This window comes from Ammodytes marinus (assembly GCF_949987685.1).
Source record: "Ammodytes marinus genome assembly, chromosome: 6".
In the NCBI taxonomy this organism is placed as follows: Eukaryota; Metazoa; Chordata; class Actinopteri; order Uranoscopiformes; family Ammodytidae; genus Ammodytes; species Ammodytes marinus.
The window spans coordinates 7,827,000-7,850,508 of NC_137235.1; the positions used below are offsets into that span (position 1 = coordinate 7,827,000).

General features: G+C 40.4%; 1 protein-coding gene across 2 annotated transcripts; it reads left to right on the plus strand.

Annotated features, from left to right (window-relative positions):
- Positions 1-1,157: 1,157 nt before the first annotated feature.
- On the plus strand, positions 1,158-21,518 carry trim2a (tripartite motif containing 2a). 2 transcript variants are annotated; one of them, XM_080028781.1, is made up of 12 exons: positions 1,158-1,266; positions 9,463-9,641; positions 11,924-12,161; positions 12,865-13,016; positions 13,207-13,387; positions 16,078-16,801; positions 17,139-17,242; positions 17,442-17,609; positions 18,503-18,683; positions 19,129-19,199; positions 19,455-19,595; positions 20,035-21,518. In XM_080028781.1, exons 2-12 carry the CDS (start codon positions 9,508-9,510, stop codon positions 20,185-20,187), a joined length of 2,247 nt encoding a protein of 748 aa, XP_079884907.1. In that variant the 5' UTR covers positions 1,158-1,266; positions 9,463-9,507; the 3' UTR covers positions 20,188-21,518. The 2 variants fall into 2 exon arrangements, with proteins under 2 accessions (XP_079884907.1, XP_079884908.1); XM_080028782.1 differs by having other exon boundaries at positions 18,503-18,671.
- The last annotated feature ends 1,991 nt before the right edge of the window (positions 21,519-23,509 follow it).

The following is a 23,509-nucleotide window of genomic DNA, read 5'->3' on the forward strand; positions in this document are numbered from 1 at the left end:
GTTGCTAGGTGAAAAGGTCGGGGATCAGCAGAGTCATTATTATACATCATTTAGGAACACTGAATCTTATTAAAAAAAGGTAATTAAAATCTATCCAATTGTCATTGAGACATTTCAGTCCGCACCAAAGCAGTGGACTGACCAGTGGACATTGCTAGTATAGCTAAAAACCATTAAAAAAAACTTGGATATTGTATAAAGTAGAAGCCTATTGATAATTTCCCAACTCTACACACCCCTACTACAAATATCAAAATGAAGAGTTTCTCAAACTTTGATTTGCGTTTATTCCGAGTGAACATGTTTATCCCAGGGATTTGTGGGAAAAGCAGTTCTCTTCCTGTTGTCTCTCCTGAGTTGTAGTTTTCTTCTGTTCTGTTGTATCATCTCTCTTGTTTACCGGCGTTGCTTCAGTGCATCGTGTCCCCAAGGGCCAAATGGCAACAGATACAATCCTGTTTGTTTAACTGTTAAATTACTGCATCAGAGGATTGTTACAGTTATCGTGACCATTTGGAGCATTTTTGGTTTTACATACAGTAGCCTACATGCATAACTTAGCTGCCTGTTACTCTTGAACTCTTAAGTCAAGGATTCTCAAGAATGGCAGTTGTGCAAATATTCAACTGTTTAAACTTCAAAGACATAAGTTTTATCTTTGACAAGGGAATGTCATTCCAGCTGGCTAAATGTACACGTTGGGCCTTTGCACATAATATAATCAGGGTTCAACTTGATCCACCTACATTTTACTGAAAAGGGCAAAACAGTAGACCTTGAAGCATGTAATAGGCCTACAGAATAAGATTACCAGGTTCAGTGCTTGAAATAATGAAATTATCTAAAGCTCTTGCTGGAAGTTTTGGTTTTCCTTTCTCTTTTCTTTCTATCAGATTCCCCTTCCCCACCATCACCCCATATGTCTTACTCATGCCACTGGGACTCTCTGGGGTTAAAGAGCAGCACAGTCTTTAAGCCCAACCTTCTCCCTTGCCTCAAGCAAATCTCTGATTGGTCCGTGGGTTTTTTCCCTCTCTATATCACCGGCCGGGCCCTCCCTCCCTCCCCTCCCCGTCTCTCACTGTCAGTCTGTTTGGATTATTGTAACAGCTCAGGCCTCTCACATGCGCTGCCCTCTCTGCGTCCACTACACACACTACACACACGCTACACAGCGCATCAGAGATGAGAAGGATTAGGTGACGGAGAGCAAGCGTTTTGTTTTCACCCCCAGGGAAGAAACAGCAGAGCAGCCATGGAGTCAAAGTAAGTGGGATGTTTAGGATTTAGAGATGTCGTGCAGAGGAGCTTTGGAAAGAGGGAGTCATTGATGGAAAAACAACATGAGGAAAGATATTATGATTTAAAGGAGAAGTCAAATGGTACCAATGCGGTTTTGAAGAAAGTCCTCATGCAGGATTCAGTGTTTATCAATTTTGTGTGTGTGTGAGTGATAGTCTGTTTGGCTTCTGCAACAGGGAAATGTTGTTATTATTGTTCAAAGATGCCTCTGTAATTCCAGGATATATCTTTGGAAGGAAGTCTTGTGAATTAATACTAGAAATACAGGTTCCAGCTATAGTTTACATGATAGTGTTCACATACTCTAGAGAAATGCTTTAAGTCACTTTTTTCTGTGCAGGTGTATAGCCTGCAGTAGCAGGAATATATTTGCTTTATTCTCATTTCCTTTTTTTTATCTAACCCAACCCTTTGTCTTCAAAGGGCTTACAATGTGTACACACACCCAATCTGCATTTGGTTAGAAAATACTTGTTTATTTATCCATTACATAAAAGTGTTTGTAAGTCTGACTTATCAGTATATGGAAGCTTCAGGATGACATCCACAGAGAATAAACAAAAATACAAAATCTGGCAGGCAATGTATCAGCTGCTCATTTAATGAAATATCACATCCAGCAGCATCATTAAATTGTCCAGGCTATAAGAACTGGCGCAGTTATCATTTTGAAACGCTGGTCACCTACTGACTCATTGACTTTTAGCTAGTTTTTGCAAAAGGCCTGCAGCTATTTTCTTGGACATGGGTTTAGGTACTACACAGCTTTCCCTCTGCAGCTTGTTCCATTTTGACTGCCAGGAAAGTTGGAAAACACAACTCTGACAGCAAACCCATTACTTCACTTCTTTTCTCATTTAATTCGGTGCCAGGCTAAACATCTGCTAATGCTACAGGGGATGTGGAAAGTGTGGAAAGTGTCGTGTAGTCCCTACTTTCACAAAGGAAACAATTAAAATTATTGCATTTTGAATTATTAATAGATATATGAATTGTTTAGGATTCTGTAAAAGTGCAATTATTTGCATCTGGCAGGGAATTTGATTCTTGTACTTAATAAACAAACAAGACATAATGCCTTTTTTATTATCTTTATCGAATTCATCTACTGTAGAGGTGCTGGTAGTTAGATGGTGTTACCTTTTGACAGTCAGGCTACCTGTTTGCTCCTATCTCCAGTCTTTGTGCAAAGGTAAGCAGTTTCTGGCTGTAGCCTTATATTTAATAGATGTGTGAGTGGTATGGATCATTTGATCCAACTATCTGCCACAAAGAAAATAAGTAGGCCTATATTTCCTAGTAAAAACATTTGAGGTTAATCTACAAAGTATATTCATTGTAATACATCTTACAATATGAAACACATATATTTTTTTCTATTTTAGCAATAAGCAGTTTCTTATTACAATATATGTCAATAGATTTTGAAGTGCCAAGAAGGAAGACTAAACCCATTTTCTGTTGGTGCATTCTGTCTGGACATTGCGTCACGATGTTTTAGCTTCACTGAATTCTGTTTGACATGAGAGATGTGCTGCATGGACAGTCTCCAATGGCCCTACGCTCGCACATCTGTAGGCCTTTTATTTGAGCTTGAGTAGTAGAAATACATGCACTTACACACCCAGACGCCCAAACAGAGCATTGTCTTATCTTGTGTCACCAGAATGCACGCTTGGCTGATATATGTATAACCCAGTGATGCATTGACAGGGTTTCCTTGTTCAAGTCAGAGTAGTACCGCCTTCTTTTCTCCACACAAAACATCAATTTGACCCGACAAACCTTTTGAAAGGACGATGACTATAACAGGAATTGTAAACAACAACCCTCATGATGGGCGAGGTTGAAAGCCCTATCGATCGGTCCACTTTCATCTGGAGGTTTTCAGATGCTGCTGCAGGCTGTTCAGACTTTTCAAAGAGGAAGGGGCGGATGTGGAGTAGAATGAGGGGGGATGTTCGGGTTGAAGGCGTGCCCTGCTGCTGTAATCTCTCATCATTCTGTCCCCAGTGGATCCTCTAGATTAAAATGAGTCTTCTTATAATGCAGGGACGGGGCTTATGTCGCTCAATGAAGTGTTGAAGCCATGTGCCGCCTGATTCCACTGAAAGCTGGAAGGCACTATATAGAGGTGTGGCTTCTCTTCTATTTCACATGAACTTCCTAAAGCTGATGCTAAATAATTGCTTGGCTGATGAAATGGTGTGTTTGCCAATGGACATAAGTCTTATAGACAGACCATCTGGCTTTAGGTGCTAAGAGGATTTCCAATAAAATAAATGCTGAAATCCGACCAACACAATCAGTTATGCCGATGATATAGTGGGATCCATAGTGTGTAGAGTCAACACAGTTGCTGTAGTATTCAGTCCATGTTGTCCTCTCCTGATTACGGTCATCAAATGTGAACCATTGTCTTATCTCGTGTATCCAGAATGAATTGTTGGCAGACACAGTATAGAACCAAGTGAAGCATAGACATGCTGCAGGTAAAATGTGGTTGGACAGTTCAAAGATGAAAAGATTGAAAGCGCGTTCGTGCCTGCTTGTTAAGTTTGTAGCAACTGTGAAGATTCCATTAGCCTAGCTTAGCATACAGCAAGGGGGGAAACGGCAAACAACATCCCGCTATTCCCACCAAAACGCAGTTGGTATTTATACTAGCAGCATAGCCCATTAGCTATGTTGGTCTGTTGGGTTCGTCCACAAGCCTTAAATATGTTGATAGATTGAAGCTAAAAGGCCTGTATGAGTGCTTAGAAGGTCTTATATCTGAAAATATTTCCTGGTCATGGTTTACCTTAAAAAAAAATGCACTGTGTTAAGGTGTGTGGAACATAACATCTATTAAAGTGCAATAAAAATGACTGTTAACATAATAAAATCTGATTTTAAATTGCTGATGTGAAATATATCGGCTTTGCTTGCAGTAAACTGTCCTGTGACTCTGTTATCAGTTGACACAAATGTGTGAGCATAGCAGTGAAGCAGCATGTGACTATTGGACTTCTGCCCCGACAAAATAATGAGTTGTACGCCAGAAAACATTATGAACCGTTTAATAAGGTGCAGGTGTAGTGAGTCTCCCATCTGCTTTTCCAAACAAAAACTCTGAATGAAAAGAGTCCGCCTGTTTGTCTTTAACCTGGTTTACAGTTTTAAAGCGGTCTTTTATGGGCAGTGTTGTTATTGTGCAGGGCGACGTGGCATTTTATTTTTCTAGAAAGGGAGAGATGGTGAAAAACAGCTGAGGTCAGTGCTCTGGAAAGAGCTGTGGGCTGGACACCAGAGGGAGACCCAGAGTAACATGTATGTAAACCAAAACATAAACTATACCTGAAAGAACCGTTTGAAAACAATTTCCTCTTCCCCCATCATACAGGTGAGTGGAAATAAACTTAGTTAAAATTTAAGATTAATTAGTGTTCTTGTTGTGTTTTCCGATTGAAGGGCGGAATAAGAGAGCATCGGATGCTTTTATTTGTCTGATGTGGGTGGGAACAGTGAAGCAACACAATGCCATTAAGTGACATATTTACTCCTCAATTTGTGAATGTTTGTGTTCATATAAGTTTGTACTATTAGTTAAAGTTGTCTTCTTACCAGTTATCCATTGGTCATGCTCACAGCGTGGCTCTAGAAATAGTTGATCTGTTGATTGGTCCATTGCTTAATCATTATGGCTTTGGTGATTCCTTTTACTGGAACATCATTGTGTGGTCACATCTGTGTTTCTACATCTTTTAGATTGATTGCCATAAAACATGGCACAGGCAGTTAGGCCTTTGACTGGCAGACACAATCAGTGTCTTTACTGATCCTTACTTAATATAATAAAGTATTTTTCGAGCATCAGAAGAAATCTCTAATAAGTTTGATATAGCTGTTCCTAATGTTGGCACCAAACTGTCAGTCTATCCTTTTGGAAGTCGTAGCAGAATCCAACTTAATGCTTTTGAAATTGATTGATTGTGTCATGCATCTGCACAGTTGACTATTTGGCCGTTAGGTTTTCTTCTTTCCTCAGGAGTTTCATTTGTTTTCTCTTTTGTGTCCCACTTCCTACTGACTCAGAGCTCAGTGAGTTTGGCAGTGGCTGAGATGAGATCACAGAAACGGCCTCAGCGCTGCCAGGCATAACAATGTGTGTGAAAAAAGCTCTGTCAATATCAGAACTGTTATAAATTAATTGAAGTACTCCACTGATATTATACAGTTATGTACTTGTGGATAGAGAGCAGCAATTTCTCAGACAAATTTTGGTTCTCCGAGAATCTTGGAAGTCTTGGAAATGGTGTCAAACTTCCAAAATAAATGTGTTAAACTAATGAAGACACCTGACAAATAGAACAAACTATAAATAACACATACTTGAAGACTAGAGACATTGTGAGTCTCAATGGCTGTACTGTCATTGTTATCAAAACACCAATTTTGATTCTGAGCAGAATGATCTTTAACTTAAATGTTATTTAAAATATGTACTATTTTTTTAAAATCTTGAACTATTGGAGTAATTCATGTCTTAAAACTTTATGTTCTGACATGATATGTTTGATTTATCAAAGATACTTGACAGGAATAATGAAGTATTATGATATGGAATGTAGTTTCACTTAATTCATTCAGTCGAAATTGTGTTCAATGATTTCTTGTAGGGAGCTAGGGAGGGTTATTTTGTTTTGTTTTGCCCCAACCAATCAGTGGTGAGGTGCGTATTCTTCCAGCTGATGTCATTTTCAGTCGACCATTAAGATGTGCTGCAGCAGCAGCTGCCAAAAGCAGTTAACACTTTTCACATTGATCAAAGAATATAACAACTGAGTTGTTTTTTCTGTGTTAATCTCAGCCATTTTTCCTACGCTCCTTTTCAAGGCTGCATTTAAGTTGCCATGCAGGACAATGATGCCCCCATTGTCAATCCTGGCCTCCAAAGATCTACTTATTTGGTTGACCGACAGCTTTGAATGAGCAATGACACTGGACCTGTTTCAAACATGGAACAAATCAAAGATGTAGGCAGTAATTCATGCGCTTTATTTAGAAAGTCAGCGGTGTCACCACTGATTGAAGGTTGGTGCTTTGCTTTCTTTGTTAGGTGATTTATTCTAGTAAATGCACAGAGCTCTATTGCATCCTCTGAAAGCACATGTACCTTCTGCAGTCTTCACCTTTTCTCAAAAACAAGGAAGTAGGGTTCACCTACAGGTCATGTCAAGGGGCCATGAAGAGTAACCACATATTGTTAAGAACTGACCTACTCATGCTTTGTCATACATCATGCCAAGGTGGAGAGTGTGTGTCTAGGCATATATACATGCACATACAAGAGTCTCTGCTTTTGCGGTCTCTCTCTGTCATATTTTCATTCAATCCAGATCCTCTTTCATCTTTTCATATTTGTGCCCGTCTTATCTTTTTGTCTTGCTAAGCCTCTGCGTGTACAGTGAGTCAGCAGCAAGCACGCACAGACCCCCACAAACACACCCCCCCACATACCCACACACGCACGCAGCAAAAAATCCTTTTGGCTTTAACTGAATTGGCCATTCAGGGGACCCATAACTGCAGCATGCGCTTGTTGCACTGCAGTGAGCCAGCATTTATTTCAGACACACACACACACACACACACAGAAAAGTACTGTAGGAGGGCAATGAATGTGTCAAACGGACAGAGCCGAGAACACAAGGGAGTGAGGAGGGATGGAGAGAGAGAGAGAAAAGGGTAGGGAGGGAGGGGATGAGCTGAAGCGAAAACTGAAACACAATCTGGCTGAATCGCCTCTCCTCAACTTTGTGTGTTAACGTGTGTGTGTGTGTGTGTGTATGAGCCGAGGAGCTGTCTGTGTCTTGCTCACACACATCCTGTCGCCTCTCTCTTATGGTTTGCCTCGTCGCTGCCACCTGCAGGGAAGCATCGTTTCACGTCAGCGATGGCATGACTTGAAGGCAGGTTGAGAGGGATTTTCAGGACACAGTCTCTGTGCGTTCCCACACACATGGAGCCAGCGTTTCAGTCCATGTGTTGGAGTGGATGAAGCCTGTTGATCGGCCCATACATGCAGCACTGTAAGTGTTCCTATATCCTTAAGATTACCAGCCATTTATTGAACCTTTTTTGGAAATACCTGGTGTTTCAAGCTTAGGTTTGTATGGATTATGATTATCACAATATTTTCCTCTACGTGGGGATAAATAAAAGCTCAAAATCCTTTTGATTCAGTATAGTATTTCCCCCTTCTTTCATGTGTAGCCTCTGCTGCGTATTGGATGACGGCTCAATCCAAGCAGGAATTATTCTGTTTAGCTGGTGCGGACCTGATTATGTAATAGTCGAGCGCTGTGTGGCTGCATGCTGCTGCGACCTTGTTGTGCACCGTCAGCACAGGGCTGCTTCTGTCCTGTCCTGTTGTGGCTGGCTGCAGGATTTAGAGGAATTTTAAGTTTTATAATCATTGCCATGTTTGATGATCTGTTTTATCTGTGTTTCTCTGGTCTTAGAAGCTGGTAAATCATTTACACATAGACTGAGACTTGAGCGTATTTGTTTGTGCATGTCTGTGCTGGCATTTAGTTTATGTATTGTCATATACATTAATGAATCAAGAATATGGAATGTTAGCCTAGATTGTGAACATCTTGTCTTTGTTGTTGTAAAAATCATTATTTTGCTGCTACAGTGTCAACTGCAAGAGCAGCTCTGTCGAGCTGAACTGAGCTTTTCTCAACATCAAACTATGTGTAAGCAAATACATCACATACCAGCCATGTGACATCTTGGAAGTTTTGGTATAACCCACTTTGCAGCATGATGCCTTAATTATGACCGCTCCTCCATTTTTCAAGCTGGCCAAATCACCACATTGTAGTTACAGGATCTGCTTTCAGAAAAGGGGGAGAGTGAGAGAGGAGGAGGCCTGTATAAAAGAGAGAGAGAGAGATGAAGAGAAGATAGAGGAGAGGAGAAATAGTAACAGTCCCTGAGGGGTTTCCTCCTAGCAGCAGAGGTGGCCTGTTTCCGTGCCTGTCTCGAATGTGAAGAGACAATAAAAGCATTGACACACTTTCTGTGTCCAAGTTAGCTGCCAGATAACGTTACGCAAAAGCCTGACATTGAAATAGATGCTGCAATGAAAAGGCTGCTTCACGCTGGTATAGGTCCCCCCACACTGAACCATCACAGTAAATATAATGTCTTGGGGTATTAAAGTAAAGTGTTTTTTTGTTTTGTCTTTTGCTGATGAGTGCTGAACGCAGAGTGCTTCGCTTTCACTTTTGTAATCAAATATTTATAACGCAAAGTGCTTCCTTTTTATGACATAACATCCAGCCATAGCTGAAGATCTTACTCAACCCCCACACACACACACTCTGACCGTGTGCTACTGCAGTGTTTCACATCATGGAGGTCGAGAGCCTGCAAGTGTTTCTCAGACTTCCTCTTCAAGCCTAAAAAATGAATCATCACTGAGATACTTTTTGTTTATGTGAGGAAACATGAGTCCAGAGATTACTGTCGTGGCCAGTTAATGAATGTACAGGTTTGTGACAGCTGAAATCTTACAAAGGAACTATGAGGGAAGTCCCATCTTGGTTTGTTTGTTTATTTGGCTCCCCATTAGCTAGAATCTAATCTTCCGGTCCTGCAGTTTAAATTGTGTTAATTAAGTTTACACAATCCCATCAATCGCAATAAACAAAAATTATACATTACACTACATTACACACCAACAATTAAAAAAATCTGATCTAATCTAAGAAAAACATACATTACAAAACTGCGTATGAATATATGTCTAGAATAAGTGATCGCAAAAAAGCCCAGGTTTTCAGTATTTCAGATTAACGTGGTTCCTTAACATATGAAGGCCATAAGCAAATGCTCTGAAGCCAAATTATTTTTTGTAACTGAAAGAACGGGTCTGAGTTGAAGGCTGTAGCCCCAGGTGCTGATTGGTGTGTTTGTTTGTGCATTTGGCATTTCCCCCCTCTCTCTCTCTCTCTCTCTCTCTCTCTCTCTCAGTGAGGGCACAGAAGGAAGGACGCATATTGCTTTGAACTCTGATCTTTACAACCCACAGATTTCCACTCACTGTGCGTTTGATCATATGTGGTGTCTTTTTTAAGCCTTTTCCTCACTTGTTCCCCTCGGCAGGGTGCAGGGTAAGAGGAAGGGGGAGGCCTATGTCAGAGTTTTAGGATGGCCAGTGAAGGCTCCACTCTCCCCAGCCCTGTGGTCCGCCAGATTGACAAGCAGTTCCTGATCTGCAGCATATGTCTGGACCGCTACGAGAACCCCAAAGTTCTGCCCTGCCTGCACACCTTCTGTGAGAGGTGAGTGGAGTTACACTGTCGTACTAATGAATGGATTTTTATGCTTTCAAAACATTACTTGTAGTAAAAGTATTTAAGTAAAAGTATTAATTCCAACCCTTAAATCCTACACAACATTTTTCCATGTTAGGCTCTTATGAAAATTCCAGTTCAAAATCACCATATTTGGAGATACATGTTTTTTACTGGACAGAAAGATTTTATAAGTTTTAATCTGAAAAACGTAGCTAAAGCTGTCAGACAAATATAGTGGAGTAAAAAATAAAATATTTGCCCCATGACATTAAGTGTAGTAATAAGGAATAAAGTTCAAGAACCTGGAATGTATACTTGCATGCAGAGCTTGAGTGAAATGTACTTGGTTTGCATGTGCACACCCCCAGTATTGTACAGTAGTACAGCTGATACTTTGATACTTTCTAGATTTCTCTAATCAATATTGTATTGTTTTTGTAAAATGAGATGATGCTGCATCCGTGCTGTTGACTTTGGTGCATTGGTGCCGTCGTCTCTGACAACCAGCCTTTGTTTCTGTCACAAAAGAGAAACTGTGGACTGTGACCGTCCGTCCCTTTGCTCTGGCTGCTTCTGGAGAGTCATTAAGCCGTAACATTGAACAATGCAGCCATTTTGTACTTTTAAGCTTATTCATTTATTCCTGTGTGTGTGATTAAAAAAAAATAATTATCTCATATTTGTAGGAGGAACTATAGTTGATATATCACATTTCTGCTTTGGATTTGATCCAATCACATTTGCTGTTCTGTTAAAGTTAAAGTTTAATTTTTAAAGTTTAAATGTTTATTTTATTTGTTTAGTGTCCTGGGCTTTAATATAGTATAAACTTTATTTGATGTTTTATATATAGATACTGTATAGTGTATATACTATAAATTATGGTTGTGAAAGAGAAACTTGAGCCCAGTTATCAAATACACATGTATAGTCTAGTGCAATTCAATACAATAACCATGCAATAGATTTTTGAAGATTGTTTCTTACTTAATGTTTATTTGTGTGGGGGAAAATATGGCATGAACCAATGCATACAGCATTCAAAATAGCAAAATGTACCCATGGAAACAACCCATTTTTCTGAGCCAGAAATCCTGAGAGGAACTACCAGACATTAAAGCTTGACAGTGACAGGATGGGCTTATTTAAAGGCTTTTGTGTTTGATCGAACCAGAATGTTACTTCTGCTACTGTAAATCACTTTTGGACACGAAAGGTGTCAACCACTAGATGGCCAGAAGGGAAAGATTTTCACTTTTCTTCACCCACTTGAAGGTGGGGTCAGCAATTCTGGAGAATGCTTGTTGTTAAAATCACTTTTTTTTCAAATCAGTGAATATCTCTATTACCTGTCTGTACAAAAAAATCAGTGTTGATACACAGCCTAGGCTCTGTAAACGGGCATGTTGGCTACACTGGGCACCCTTTCTTTACATACCAGTTTAACACCCGATTTTCATTCAGCACACACACAGAAGGGGCAGGAGATCGTGAGGAGATTTTCACTGATTTTGACAAAGTGATCATGACAACAAGCATTCTCCAAAATCGTTGACTCAAGGTCAAATAACTGATTCGTTTTCAATGTTTGTTTTGTCGTTATGTTTTATTTATATTCAGCACAAAATTACTGTATTTTGAGTAATCGCTGCATATCTACTACTTACCATCACTCTCTGTATACAGTCCTTTGTTTTTCCTTTTTCCTACTCGACGTCTACACACACCAGCTTCCTACGCCTCTCTCCAGACCCTCTTTGATCCAACTCATAACGCTCCCACTCAAATGTTATACAGTTGTGTTCAAAATAATAGCAGTGTGTTTAAAAAATTGAGGAAAGATCAAAATCCTAATAATAGCTTTTATTTCCATATACGCAAATGCATTGGGGACATTGCACATTCTATTCCAATTCCAAAAAAAATGCATGAAAAATGCATGAAGATTTAGCTTTCCCATAGGAAAGCTAAATCTTCATGCATTTTTCAGTTGATACAGTAAATGTTTGAGTTGTAAAGAAAAATGCAGACACTGCTATTTTTTTGAACAGTCTAATATTCCTTTTTCTTCACTTTGTGTAAAGATGAAGAAACATTTGACAAAAGTTTCTTCATATTTGGATTTGGAATAGAATGTGCAATGTCCCCAATGCATTTCCGTGTTTGGAAATAAAAGCTATGATAAGGATTTTGATCTTGCCTCACTTTTTTAAACACACTGCTATTATTTTGAACACAACTGTATATTCCCCCCTGCTCTGCTCCAGGTGCCTGCAGAACTACATCCCGGCCCACAGCCTGACCCTGTCGTGCCCCGTGTGCCGGCAGACCTCCATCCTGCCGGAGAAGGGTGTGGCGGCGCTGCAGAATAACTTCTTCATCACCAACCTGATGGACGTGCTGCAGCGGGCGCCCGACAGCTGCAGCCAGGAGGCCGCCGCGCTCAACAACATCACCACAGTGGCTACGGCCCAACTGCTCTCCTGCCCCAACCATGGAGGCAACGTAAGGCTCACACACACGATCTGTGGGTCTGCCTTTTCATTTTACCTCCTCTCTCACACACACGTGTGTTGGTTGACTGACAGCTTTGAATTAGCAACAACACTGGACCTGTTTCAAACATTGAACAAATAGAAGATGTAGGCAGCAATTAAGAATGAATTTTGGTCGACAAAATTAATTCCTAATTGCTGCTTTGGTCACACTGATTTTATTTTTTATTTTTTTAACCTTTTCCAAATAAAACATTAAGAACAGTTTCTTATTTACAATATTGATCTGGTAACACTGATGTGTGCGTGAAGATAGAAGCTTAAATAAGATAGCTTATTAGAACTAAACACAAGTTACAGTGGAAGCCAAGTTAAGCCAATGTGTTAGGACACTTAAGATTTTGACCAGAGAATTTGTCTAGGGCGGAAATCAATTTCTGTAACAACATTTCATGATAATCCATCCCATTCTATCCATTGAGAGATTTCACTCAGCCAAAAATATCAGCCTATGTATACAGTCTATGTTCTGTAAGGCTGGGGAAGTAGTTCAGACACAATGTCATTAGAGATCCATCCAATAGATTTTTCAGTTTGGACCAAAGTGATGGACCGACCAACTCATCCATTAGCCACGCTGCAAAGGAATTCTGTACTAAGCCTCCACCCCATATTTAGATTATGTCTGATCTTTACTCTTTCCTGTCCATTAGGTCATGGAGTTTTACTGTCCACCTTGTGAGACGGCCATGTGTCAGGAGTGCACAAGCGGGGAACACGGAGAACACCCAACTGTGCCTCTTAAAGACGTTGTGGAACAACACAAGGCCTCGTTACAGGACCAGCTGGACGCCGTCAAGAAGAGGTACAACGACAGCATTATGTAGTTTCCATTGTTCCATACTGCAGACTTAATGCGCATTACTCAACTATGATGGCACTATAGAAACAAGCACAATCCTCCTTTCTGTCCTCGCTCTGTCATAGGACTGTTAGTAAGTCTCACTGTATGGAAACTCTCTCCTCACTCCCCCGGTTCCCTCTGCTGCTCCCAGGTTGCCTGAGATCGACTGTGCCCTGCTGACGCTGTCGGAGATCCTGCAGCAGCTGACCAATCAGAAAAGCTCCATCGAGGACGACATCCACAGCACCTTCGATGAGCTGCAGAAGACTCTGAATGTCCGCAAGAGTGTTTTACTCATGGAGCTGGAGGTCAACTATGGCCTCAAGCAGAAGGTAAATAGGAAAACAAGCACATCTCATGTAGAGTGTGAGTTCAGTGTTACACTTGGATGTTTGGTTTAGACATTGATCCATTCTAGGTATGGTCACAAGTATCAGCATGTTGCTGATATGTTGCCCCCATGAGGAATTCTGAGTCATTACAACAACACTGTCTGTGCATCTACATGTATTTGTTTTTGCTTTGCATTGTTTTGTTTGACTTGAGGGTCACCCTTAAATGATCTCTCGAGTATAAATAAAGGTTGGATGAATGAGTGAGTGAATGAATGAATCTACATGGGGTACGCCTTAGGTGATAGTGCATGGATTTTATACCTTCTGCTGTACGTCCAGGTTTTTTCTTGGAAGTAGTATCAACAACTGAAACATTTCTTAGGTGCCTCTTCGGATTTTTCTGAGCTTCTGCGCCAGTGTCAGCAGTGACATACTGAGAAATAAAGAAAGAGTTTTGTGGAGCTAATACGCCTAACCAACTTTGTGTCAACTTGTTTAATAATGGCTTGTATGAAAAACGTACGCACTATAGCTTTAAAGGGGTTGTATTAAAAAGAAGCTCTGATTTGTTCTTATACAGTTTATGTAATGTATGACCAAAGAAAATACAGAATGAAACTGAGCAATATACTGTTTTTGCTGAGCAATGTGTCAGGGGCTCAGCTGGTCTGATAGGGGATTAACAGGCAGAACGAGGGGGGAGATTTAAATGACCAATCGTCTAGTCTGGTTAGGAGGGAGTGGCCGCCCCCCTCAGGGAGCAGCTCCATCACATGGGTCGCAAATGATTTATAATTGACCTACTGGTGTGCTGCAGTGTAAACACTGGCGCCCATGGGAAAGTCAGATGGGTGACTTTCAGCTGTGTTGTTGTTGCTCGTAGCTAGATGGAGCTAGTGCACTGTGTGTAGGCTACACACTTGGGATGGTTTGGGTGTGTCCTATGCAGCCAGGGAAAGCGGCAAAGCTTTGCTCTGCATGCTGCACACACAGCAAGGGCTCTCACTATGAGACTTGATCTCTATTCCTACAGTGTTTATGGACAGTACGCCAGTTTTAAGAGCTTCAGAGTGTGACTTTGTCTAATTAGAAGTAAAATAGTAGGTGTTTAGATGATACATTTGACTCCAGTCTGAGATAAATTCCTTAATGGCTTCTGTTGTTGAAGAGGATGATGAACAGATGGGGGTGAGTCTGTGTTGGTTCTTTTAATTATGGTGTCACACTAACAATGAGAAATAGTCAAATGTTCAAGTACATTAGCAAAATATAACGTATTCTTGAGATATAACGTCATACTGAGAGATTTCATTATTTAAATGTGACTTGTTTGTTCGCTATAACTAGCTTTATACTTACACATTCATATAGCTTATCCAATGCATGATGGGTGATGATTTTATGCATGAAATACCTCAGAAAAGTATCACAAATTCCCGTTTGTTACAAAATTATGAAATAACTATGAGTTTACGTGATGAGTTAGCAGTAATGTGTTCATTTATATTTGACCAAAGTGGCTGCAATCCAGTTTCCCTGAAATGGGCATTGACAAATTTGTTTTGTTCATTTGCAAACGTGTACACGTTGCTGCGTGAATCAACAATGTTAGTTCAAGTTACATTTAGAACTGGGTGGGGTGTTAGTTTTTCTTTTTGTTTTGCACAGAAGAAAATTGTGCCCTAAAGCCACAACACGTGTAGCAGGTGCCAGTTGTCAAGAATAGACAGAGAAGTTAAGCTAAAGTTAACAGTGTAATGATATGAGAGAGAAAATCTGGAATCTCATACTGGCTTGCCAACGTTTCTAGAGATATTCTCTGTTGACTGTTGGGATACTGTATGTTTAAACTGTAACAGTGGTTTCACAGTCAGATGTCTGCAGGTCACCACAGCATGATGTAGCCATATATCTTACAGATATTCATCTGTTTTTCATGAGACACTGCAGCAACCCTGCAGCTGTGTTTGAGGACAGGGGAATTACAGCAGCCGTCTGTATGTATCTGCCAGCATGCGCTTGACTACGTAGCTTCAAGATCTCGTTGCTTTAATGGTGGTAATTCATGGTAGATGCCTTAGACCCATATTGATCCCTCATTGATCATTGTTCACTTGCCCTTCTACACATTAAAGGACCTGGTTGGGTTTTTATGTGTGGGATTTTAATGCTGAAGGACAGTCTCTCTCTGTGGAATAAAGGATCAAGCAGCAAAAAAACATCTATTCACAATTAGGATTGGATTTTTGTGAGAGATAGTACAATGTCTAGCCATTTTAGTGCATCTGAATGCATGCCTATTAGCAAGGCAAATCATTCTTTGGTTGACCTGTTTTCTTAAAGGGTCAGAAGTCTAAAATGGTTGGAATCAGGACATCTCTTCTGACTGCACCTTGACTAAGAATACCATGATTGGTTTAATAAAAAATAAAAAATTGCCCTTACATGTTGCATCTACATGTTGCACTTACATGTAGCACTTAGAAGTTATGCTTATTTGAAGCTGATGCACTTGCACATGATTCTTGCTGTTCTGGGTGTATACCTTCATGGTTGGATGCACCTAGAAGTTGCTTTAGATAGAAGTGTCAGCTAAATGAAATGTAATGTAATGCAATTTAATGGAACCACTGGTCTATCTATAGTCACAAAGTAACTCTGCTGCCCTCTTGTGTCTGTGTGTGTAGGTGCTCCAGGCACAGCTGGACACCCTGCTGACAGGCCAGGACGGCATCAACAGCAGCTGTAGCTTCACGGAGCAGGCGCTGAGCCACGGCAGCGAGGCCGAGGTGCTGCTGGTCAAGAAGCAGATGAGTGAGCGTCTGGTGGAGCTGGCCAGTCAGGAGCTTCCCCTGCAGCCCGGGGAGAACCACCAGCTGGACTACCTGTTAGAGATGGAGGGACTGAAGAAGTCCATCCACAACCTGGGCACCATAGTAACCACCAACGCCGTCGCTTCCGAGACTGTGGCGACCGGCGAAGGGCTGCGGCACTGTGTGGTGGGCATGGCAACGTCCATCACCATAACCACTAAGGACAAAGACAGAGAGCTGTGCAAGATGGGCAACGCGGTCATCACTGCAGAAATCTCCTCACCCGACGGCAGCAAGGGCGAGGGAGAGATCCTGGACAACAAGAATGGCACTTACGAGTATCTCTTCACAGCTCCTAAAGAGGGGACTTTTCACTTATCGCTACGGTTATACGACCAACATATCAAAGGAAGCCCCTTCAAGATGAAGGCCACCAAGTCCATAGATGTGTCGCCGACGTCGGACGGCCTGAAGAAGAGGCTGAAGTCTCCAGGCAGCAGTCACATCAAGCAGAAGGCCATCAAGAGGCCAGCCAGCATGTACAGCACCGGGAGGAGGAAAGAGAACCCCATCGAGGACGACCTCATCTTTAGAATCGGTGAGAAAGCAAACATTTTGGAGGAGGGCTGACCAAAATGTTGATGTAGCTGTATGTAATTAATCTTCTATCTGCTCAAAACTGTTCAAACATGACCTACAAAATGTTTTACAACACTTGTGAATCGTGTTATCACTAGATACTCATAATTAAATAGTAGTTTTCATATATTTTACAGAACAAAAGCAACAGTGACGGAGAAGAAATGTTCAGTGTAGCAAAATACATTTAACTTGTCCAAACTACATTTCACATAAGATTGAATAGTTCTAAACCAACTCGTCACATCACCATTGATAATATACTGTATACATATGGTTATTGACGTGTTTTCCAGGTACAAAGGGAAGAAACAAAGGGGAGTTCACTAACCTGCAGGGAGTGGCTGCCTCGTCTTTGGGAAAGGTGTTGATAGCAGACAGCAACAACCAGTGTGTCCAGGTAAACATCTCTTCCCCTGCCCTGCGTCTACTGTAAGAACTGCAGTAAAGTCATGTTTTATTGACAGGTCACTGGTGGAGCACTTTAACTTCACTGTTCAGTTCCCCTGAACAATGCTGCCACTGCACTTTACCGCCTCAAAGGAAACGTTGCTGAATTGACTTGAGGTTGATTTAAAACGGAAGTTTCTGTGCTTCAGATTTTCTCAAACGACGGTCAGTTCAGGAGCCGTTTCGGTGTGCGGGGCAGGACTCCGGGTCAGCTGCAGCGGCCGACAGGCGTGGCCGTTCATCCCAACGGTGACATCATCATCGCCGACTACGACAACAAATGGGTCAGCATCTTTTCACCCGAAGGCAAGTTTAAGGTAAGTCTTTATTTTATACTCAGACTGTCTATGGGGTAACGTTATTTGACTCGACATCATTGCAATGAGGTCACCAGCCCCTCAATCAATCTCTCAAATATAAATAAAGGTTAAATGAAATGAAAAAATATATACAACTATGAAGATTTTATTTTCACAGAGAACAATACTAGAAGGATTGTTATCAAGGAGGTTGTTGCCAGAAGTACTAGTATTAAATGCCATACTAAGGCATGGGACATTATGAAAATCTCCCCTCACTGCTATCCTGGCCAAAATAATTGTCATTCACAAAAATATCCCAATAATCATCTAAATGTTCTTTAAAAAGGCTCTAAAAGGGAGCGCCCTTTTGCTCAGTTGGTAGGGCGTCCCCCCCATGGGCCTCGGCCAGCAATGGACCCGGGTACGATTCCAGCCCGCGGTCGTTCTCTGCATGTCACTCCCCTCTCTGTCCCATTTCAACTCTGTCTCTACACTATCAATAAAGCATAAAAAATAAAAAAAATAAAAAAATAATCTAAAAAAACCTCTGGAATCACTTTGCCTTACATCAAACAATGTTAAAACATTAACTTTTATTTGCGGAGGGTATACTATGAAAACTGCGTTTAGGATATAGGCTATGAACGCCTGAAAAGATGCAGTGCCCTCTTTAGGTTATTTAAAATATATTAGTTTGATAGAAGTTGACCTACTTTCTTACATTTACACAAGAGCTGCAGTGTGAAAATGAAAGATGCCCATGTAACATCAAAATCCTTTTCCAACTGTATACATATAATTGAATGTATACATGTAATGGGCAATAAAGTTTACTCATATTGAAATTACGCTGCCTCTATTACTGTTTGTATGGGTTGCCAATCATGTCAAATGCTTGCCTCCTCCAGAATAAGATGGGCTCGGGGAAGCTGATGGGCCCTAAAGGCGTGTCGGTGGACAGGAACGGCCACATCATCGTGGTGGACAACAAGGCCTGCTGCGTCTTCATCTTTCAGATCAACGGCAAGCTGGTCACAAAGTTTGGTAACCGCGGCAACGGTGACAGGCAGTTTGCAGGTACACTCAATGGTAATATGTGCACTGCCCCCTACAGTCTCTCTCTCCAACCAGCCCACACCTCTGCATGTGGAATGAAGACGAATGCCAAAACCAGGACCCATAAAGATCCCATAACCTTTCACTATCCTGGAGGTTTTTCTTTCTTAAAAATTTTAAAGTTTATAAAAAAGAAAACTTAGTAGACAGACGTTTTTCCACTGATATCAGCTCAAACCATAAAGTAAACGGTTGTTTTATTGGACATTTAATTCATGAATTAAATGGTCATTATAGTAATACTAAAACCGCATGCAACACCATTGGTAATGGTATAAATACTGTTGTTGTCATCAAATACAGTCATCTACTTATTAACTTGCATGCCCTCAATACTTTCTGCAATGAAGTTGTCTTAACTGAATGCCACAGTACCTATCTGAGACATTGCTGTTGTTGTTTTTTTTTTTAAATGCAGGCCCTCACTTTGCAGCTGTCAACAACAATAATGAAATCATTGTAACAGATTTCCACAACCACTCAGTCAAGGTATGTGCAACATCAGAGCGGTGGACGTGTACAGAAGTCCTGTGCTGAAAATTAAAATAATAATAATAATAATAATGTCAACCAATAAAAATGCTGGCCTGTATGATTTTACCTTTACATTGATTTTTCTCTTGTATTATCTTGGTAGTTGTGTCTGATAATATTTTTTCAGTAAGAAAGCTCTTTAATTGACATATTACTTTTTGTAATTTTATTTTGTGTCCGCTTTGACACCCTTTAAACACCATAATGTAGGTGTTCAACACGGAAGGAGAATTCTTGCTGAAGTTTGGTTCTAACGGTGAAGGCAACGGCCAGTTCAACGCCCCCACAGGAGTGGCAGTGGATGTCAATGGAAACATCATCGTAGCAGACTGGGGCAACAGCAGGATACAAGTCAGTACAACAAGTCTAACTGTAACAATATAGAAAATCCAATCAGAAGTAAACCTTTACCCCTACTGCACTTATTGCTATGTGGAATTCAATGTATGTCTTTTTGGCTAGTTTAGTTTCCATACCTTAAAGGTCATCTGATGTCATGCACATTTATTTGAATTTGGATATTTGTGCCTTATCTTCTGACCAATATACAAATGGCAAAAGGCGTCTGCCAAATGTACAAGGGTAGTTAATATCACGTTACATCGTTGGTATTTACAGTATTTGATTTTTGCCTGTGCAGAAAAATCTGATTACACTTTATCCAAAACAATATTGAGTCAAGTAATTGTCTCTCTCTCTCTCTCTCTCTCTCTCTCTCTCTCTCTCTCTCTCTCTCTCTCTCTCTCTCTCTCTCTCTCTCTCTATCTCTCTCTCTATCTCTCTCTCTCAGGTGTTTGATGGCAGTGGTTCGTTCCTGTCCTACATCAATACGTCAGCAGACCCTCTGTACGGTCCACAGGGACTGGCTCTCACATCCGACGGACATGTTGTGGTTGCAGATTCGGGCAACCACTGCTTTAAAGTCTACCGTTACCTGCAATAGCCCGTCTTCGTATTCTTCCCCTAATTGCACAAACTGTACACTGTGTATATATAAACTCACATGCATTAATTAGTACGGAGTGACTGGCAGTTTTGCACTCATTCGCTCACCCATTCATCTCTGAACCGTGCCGTTGTCGTGCCATCCGTTTGACTGTTCTCCACGTACATGTGTCTACTGTATGTGGGGATCCTGTTTCACCTGTGACGTGGAGTGAAGAAAGACAGTTATTTGTGCTTTGAATGAAGTGAGAGGATCAGTGATATTCACAAGGGAGCAGTTGCTGACTGGTGCTTTGAGAAGTCACTCATAACTTTGTTCACATTCCTTATTTTTCGCTGATTTGATTAGAAAAACTTTAGCATTGTACACATGTTAGACCATGAATTGTTGTGACATTGCAGAAAAACTGGAAAATAATGCTACTGCACTTTAAAAAAAAATACAATAAAAATAAATAAATCAACGTGCGCGCACACACATACACACACACACACACACACACACACACTGGTTTGACACTGTGTTAAGTAAGACTGTAAAATAAAATAAATATGTACTTAAGTCACCTGCAAAATAATGAGAATCCTATGTATAGTTCTAGTAACTGCAGCTTCCTGTTAAATGCTCTCAAGATTCTTCACATTTTGCCTGTTCACTATGAAATAAAAATCCACCTACTGTAGGTAGCAGGGTATTTTGGAGCATGAGTTAGCCTCTCGGTGCATGCTGTTTTCACTAATGAACACCAGAAAAGCTACTGTGCAGTGCACTACCAAGAAGCCTATTTCAGGCTGATGCGTCACAACACCAAAGTAAACTTTAAAATCGAAGCACTACTTCGATACTCCTACCTGTATGTGAAAATGACAAGTCAATATTATATGTCATCAATTTGAATGAACACACACTTGACATTTCGATTTCATCTCTGCTGTGATCATGTGCAAACATCTAAGAATTTGATTAAATGGCTAAAATTATATTCCGTAGGGTGCATTAGTCCTCGCTAAAAGGTTCATCCATCGAACAACATCAGAGCCAGAGCTGCAGAACTGTGATCACCTTCGGTCCTTTTCACGTGCTCTTATATATAAAAAAATCTAAGTTGTATTTAGTGTCTATACAAGGATGCAATATGATGTTCAACAGTTGAGGTGTGTGTTGTAAAAAAAAAAAAAAAGCACCGTGCTCCTATCAGAAAGCTTTGGTCAAATTGTGTTTGTCTTTAAGCACACCGTTTTCATCACTCATTATCCTGAATTTGGTCATCCAATTTTCTACACAATCCTGTTAAAGTATTTGTTGTCCATTGTTTTGTTTATATTTGTAATGCCAAATGGAATTAAAGTGCCCATAGGAAACACTAGCCTACTGTGTATTTGGATTACTTTTGTCCATATGTGTTGTAGGCCTACGCCCAAAAGGTTATGTCCAACCTGCTGAAAACAGAAATGTTTGTATAGCTATTTTTTTTACACAAATCTACGTGATAGAAAAACAGTATGAAGTGTTCTTACTAACAACTGTAGGAGTAAGATATTAGTAGATAAGTGACAAATCAACAATATAATTTATCAAAATAAATACTGTCACACTTGTAGTAACTAACTGTCTGTTAAAACGCTCCGTGGCTAAAGCTGTTAGTCACGTTGTGGCGGTCCTTAAAGTTAACATTACATTTCCCCACTGGCAAAAAAATTAAGAAATAAAAAAAGTATATCTATCTTTCTATCTATCTAACTAGCCTAACTAATTGTTTTCATAAAGTAGCTAGAATCGTTAGCCAAAGTTAGAAGAGCTGCCATTTTAATCACTACTTCTACAAAAGCCACACTTTCCAAACAGGAAGAAGTAGTCATTATAAGAGCATCGTGTAAGCCTTAGCCTACCATCAAGTAAAAAACGCATAGCCTGGTGTAAAAGTTAACACATTCAAACTAAAAATAAAATAATTCCCACCGCCATATTGTGTATCATAATTTGTATTAATTTTTTTTACGTTAAACAAGCAGTGTGTAGAATTTTGGGTTTTATTTCCAAGCAGATTTTGTAGAAAGTAATTATAATATCCATAAGTACATTTAATTTAGTGCATAATAGCTGAATTTTTTTTTTTTTATTATTATTTTTTTCCTTAGAAAGGGTCTCATATATGTCCATATTTCTGCATATTTTGGACCAAGGCCTAGTGCCGCCATCTTGAAAGTGTCATAGTTGGAATGTCATCAGGTGCATTGTTTAAAATTTTGAATTGTTCTTGTCCTTGAAGGCCACTGTAGCTTCTGTTATTATTCGAAAGGGTTGGGGTTACCCAGGGAGTGTTGCATTCTAGAACTTTCTTGATGATGTCATATTACACACTGCACCTTTAAAGGTACAGTGTGTAATATAACATCATCAAGAAAGTTTGAGATAGTTCTAGAATGCAACGCTCCCTGGGTAAACCCACCCCTTTTGAATAATAACAGAAGCTACAGTGGCCTTCAAGGACAAGAACAATTCTAATTTCTAAACAATGCACCTGATGACATTCCAACATGGCGGCGCCCATGCCTTGGTCCAAGGTATGGAGAAATATGGACATATATGAGACCCTTTCTAAGGAAAATAATAATAATTACAAAGAAAAATGTCAGCTATTATGCACTAAATTAAACGTACTTGTGGATATTATAATTATTTTCTACAAAATCTGCTAGGAAATAAAACCCCAAATTCTACACACTGCAGGTTTAACACCATAAGTATTGCTAGTAGCATATGTAAATTAGTCTAACGTAATACGTTTTATTTTGAAGATATTAAGCGGATGTTATATAAACGTGTCTAGCGCATGGACATAGCGCCCCCATGGACATGCTTTATAAAGTTTTACTTTGAAAAAAACAGGAAGTATAACTACTGAGTGATTGCGTCTGGCTTTACACACGTGTGGTTGTAGTTACTGATTGTGACCACAATATGGCGCCAAAGCCCGTGCTCTGAATAGGATATTACTCTTGTTACACCCTTCGCTTTTACCGTGTCTTGCGAAGCTGGTTGTCTATATTGTCACTGTAACTCACAGTAGGCTACATTTAATCATCTAACTCCTACTTCCTACCGCTTCTCTCTCTCTCTCGCTCACTCTCACACCCACCCACCTACACTCAAACACACACACACACACACACACACACACACACACACACACACACACACACACACACACACACACACACACACACACACACACACACACACACACACACAGGGGCGTAGCACCAAATTCTGGTCCCCTATACAAAAAGTCCTGATGGGCCCCCTGAAAAGCGGTCTT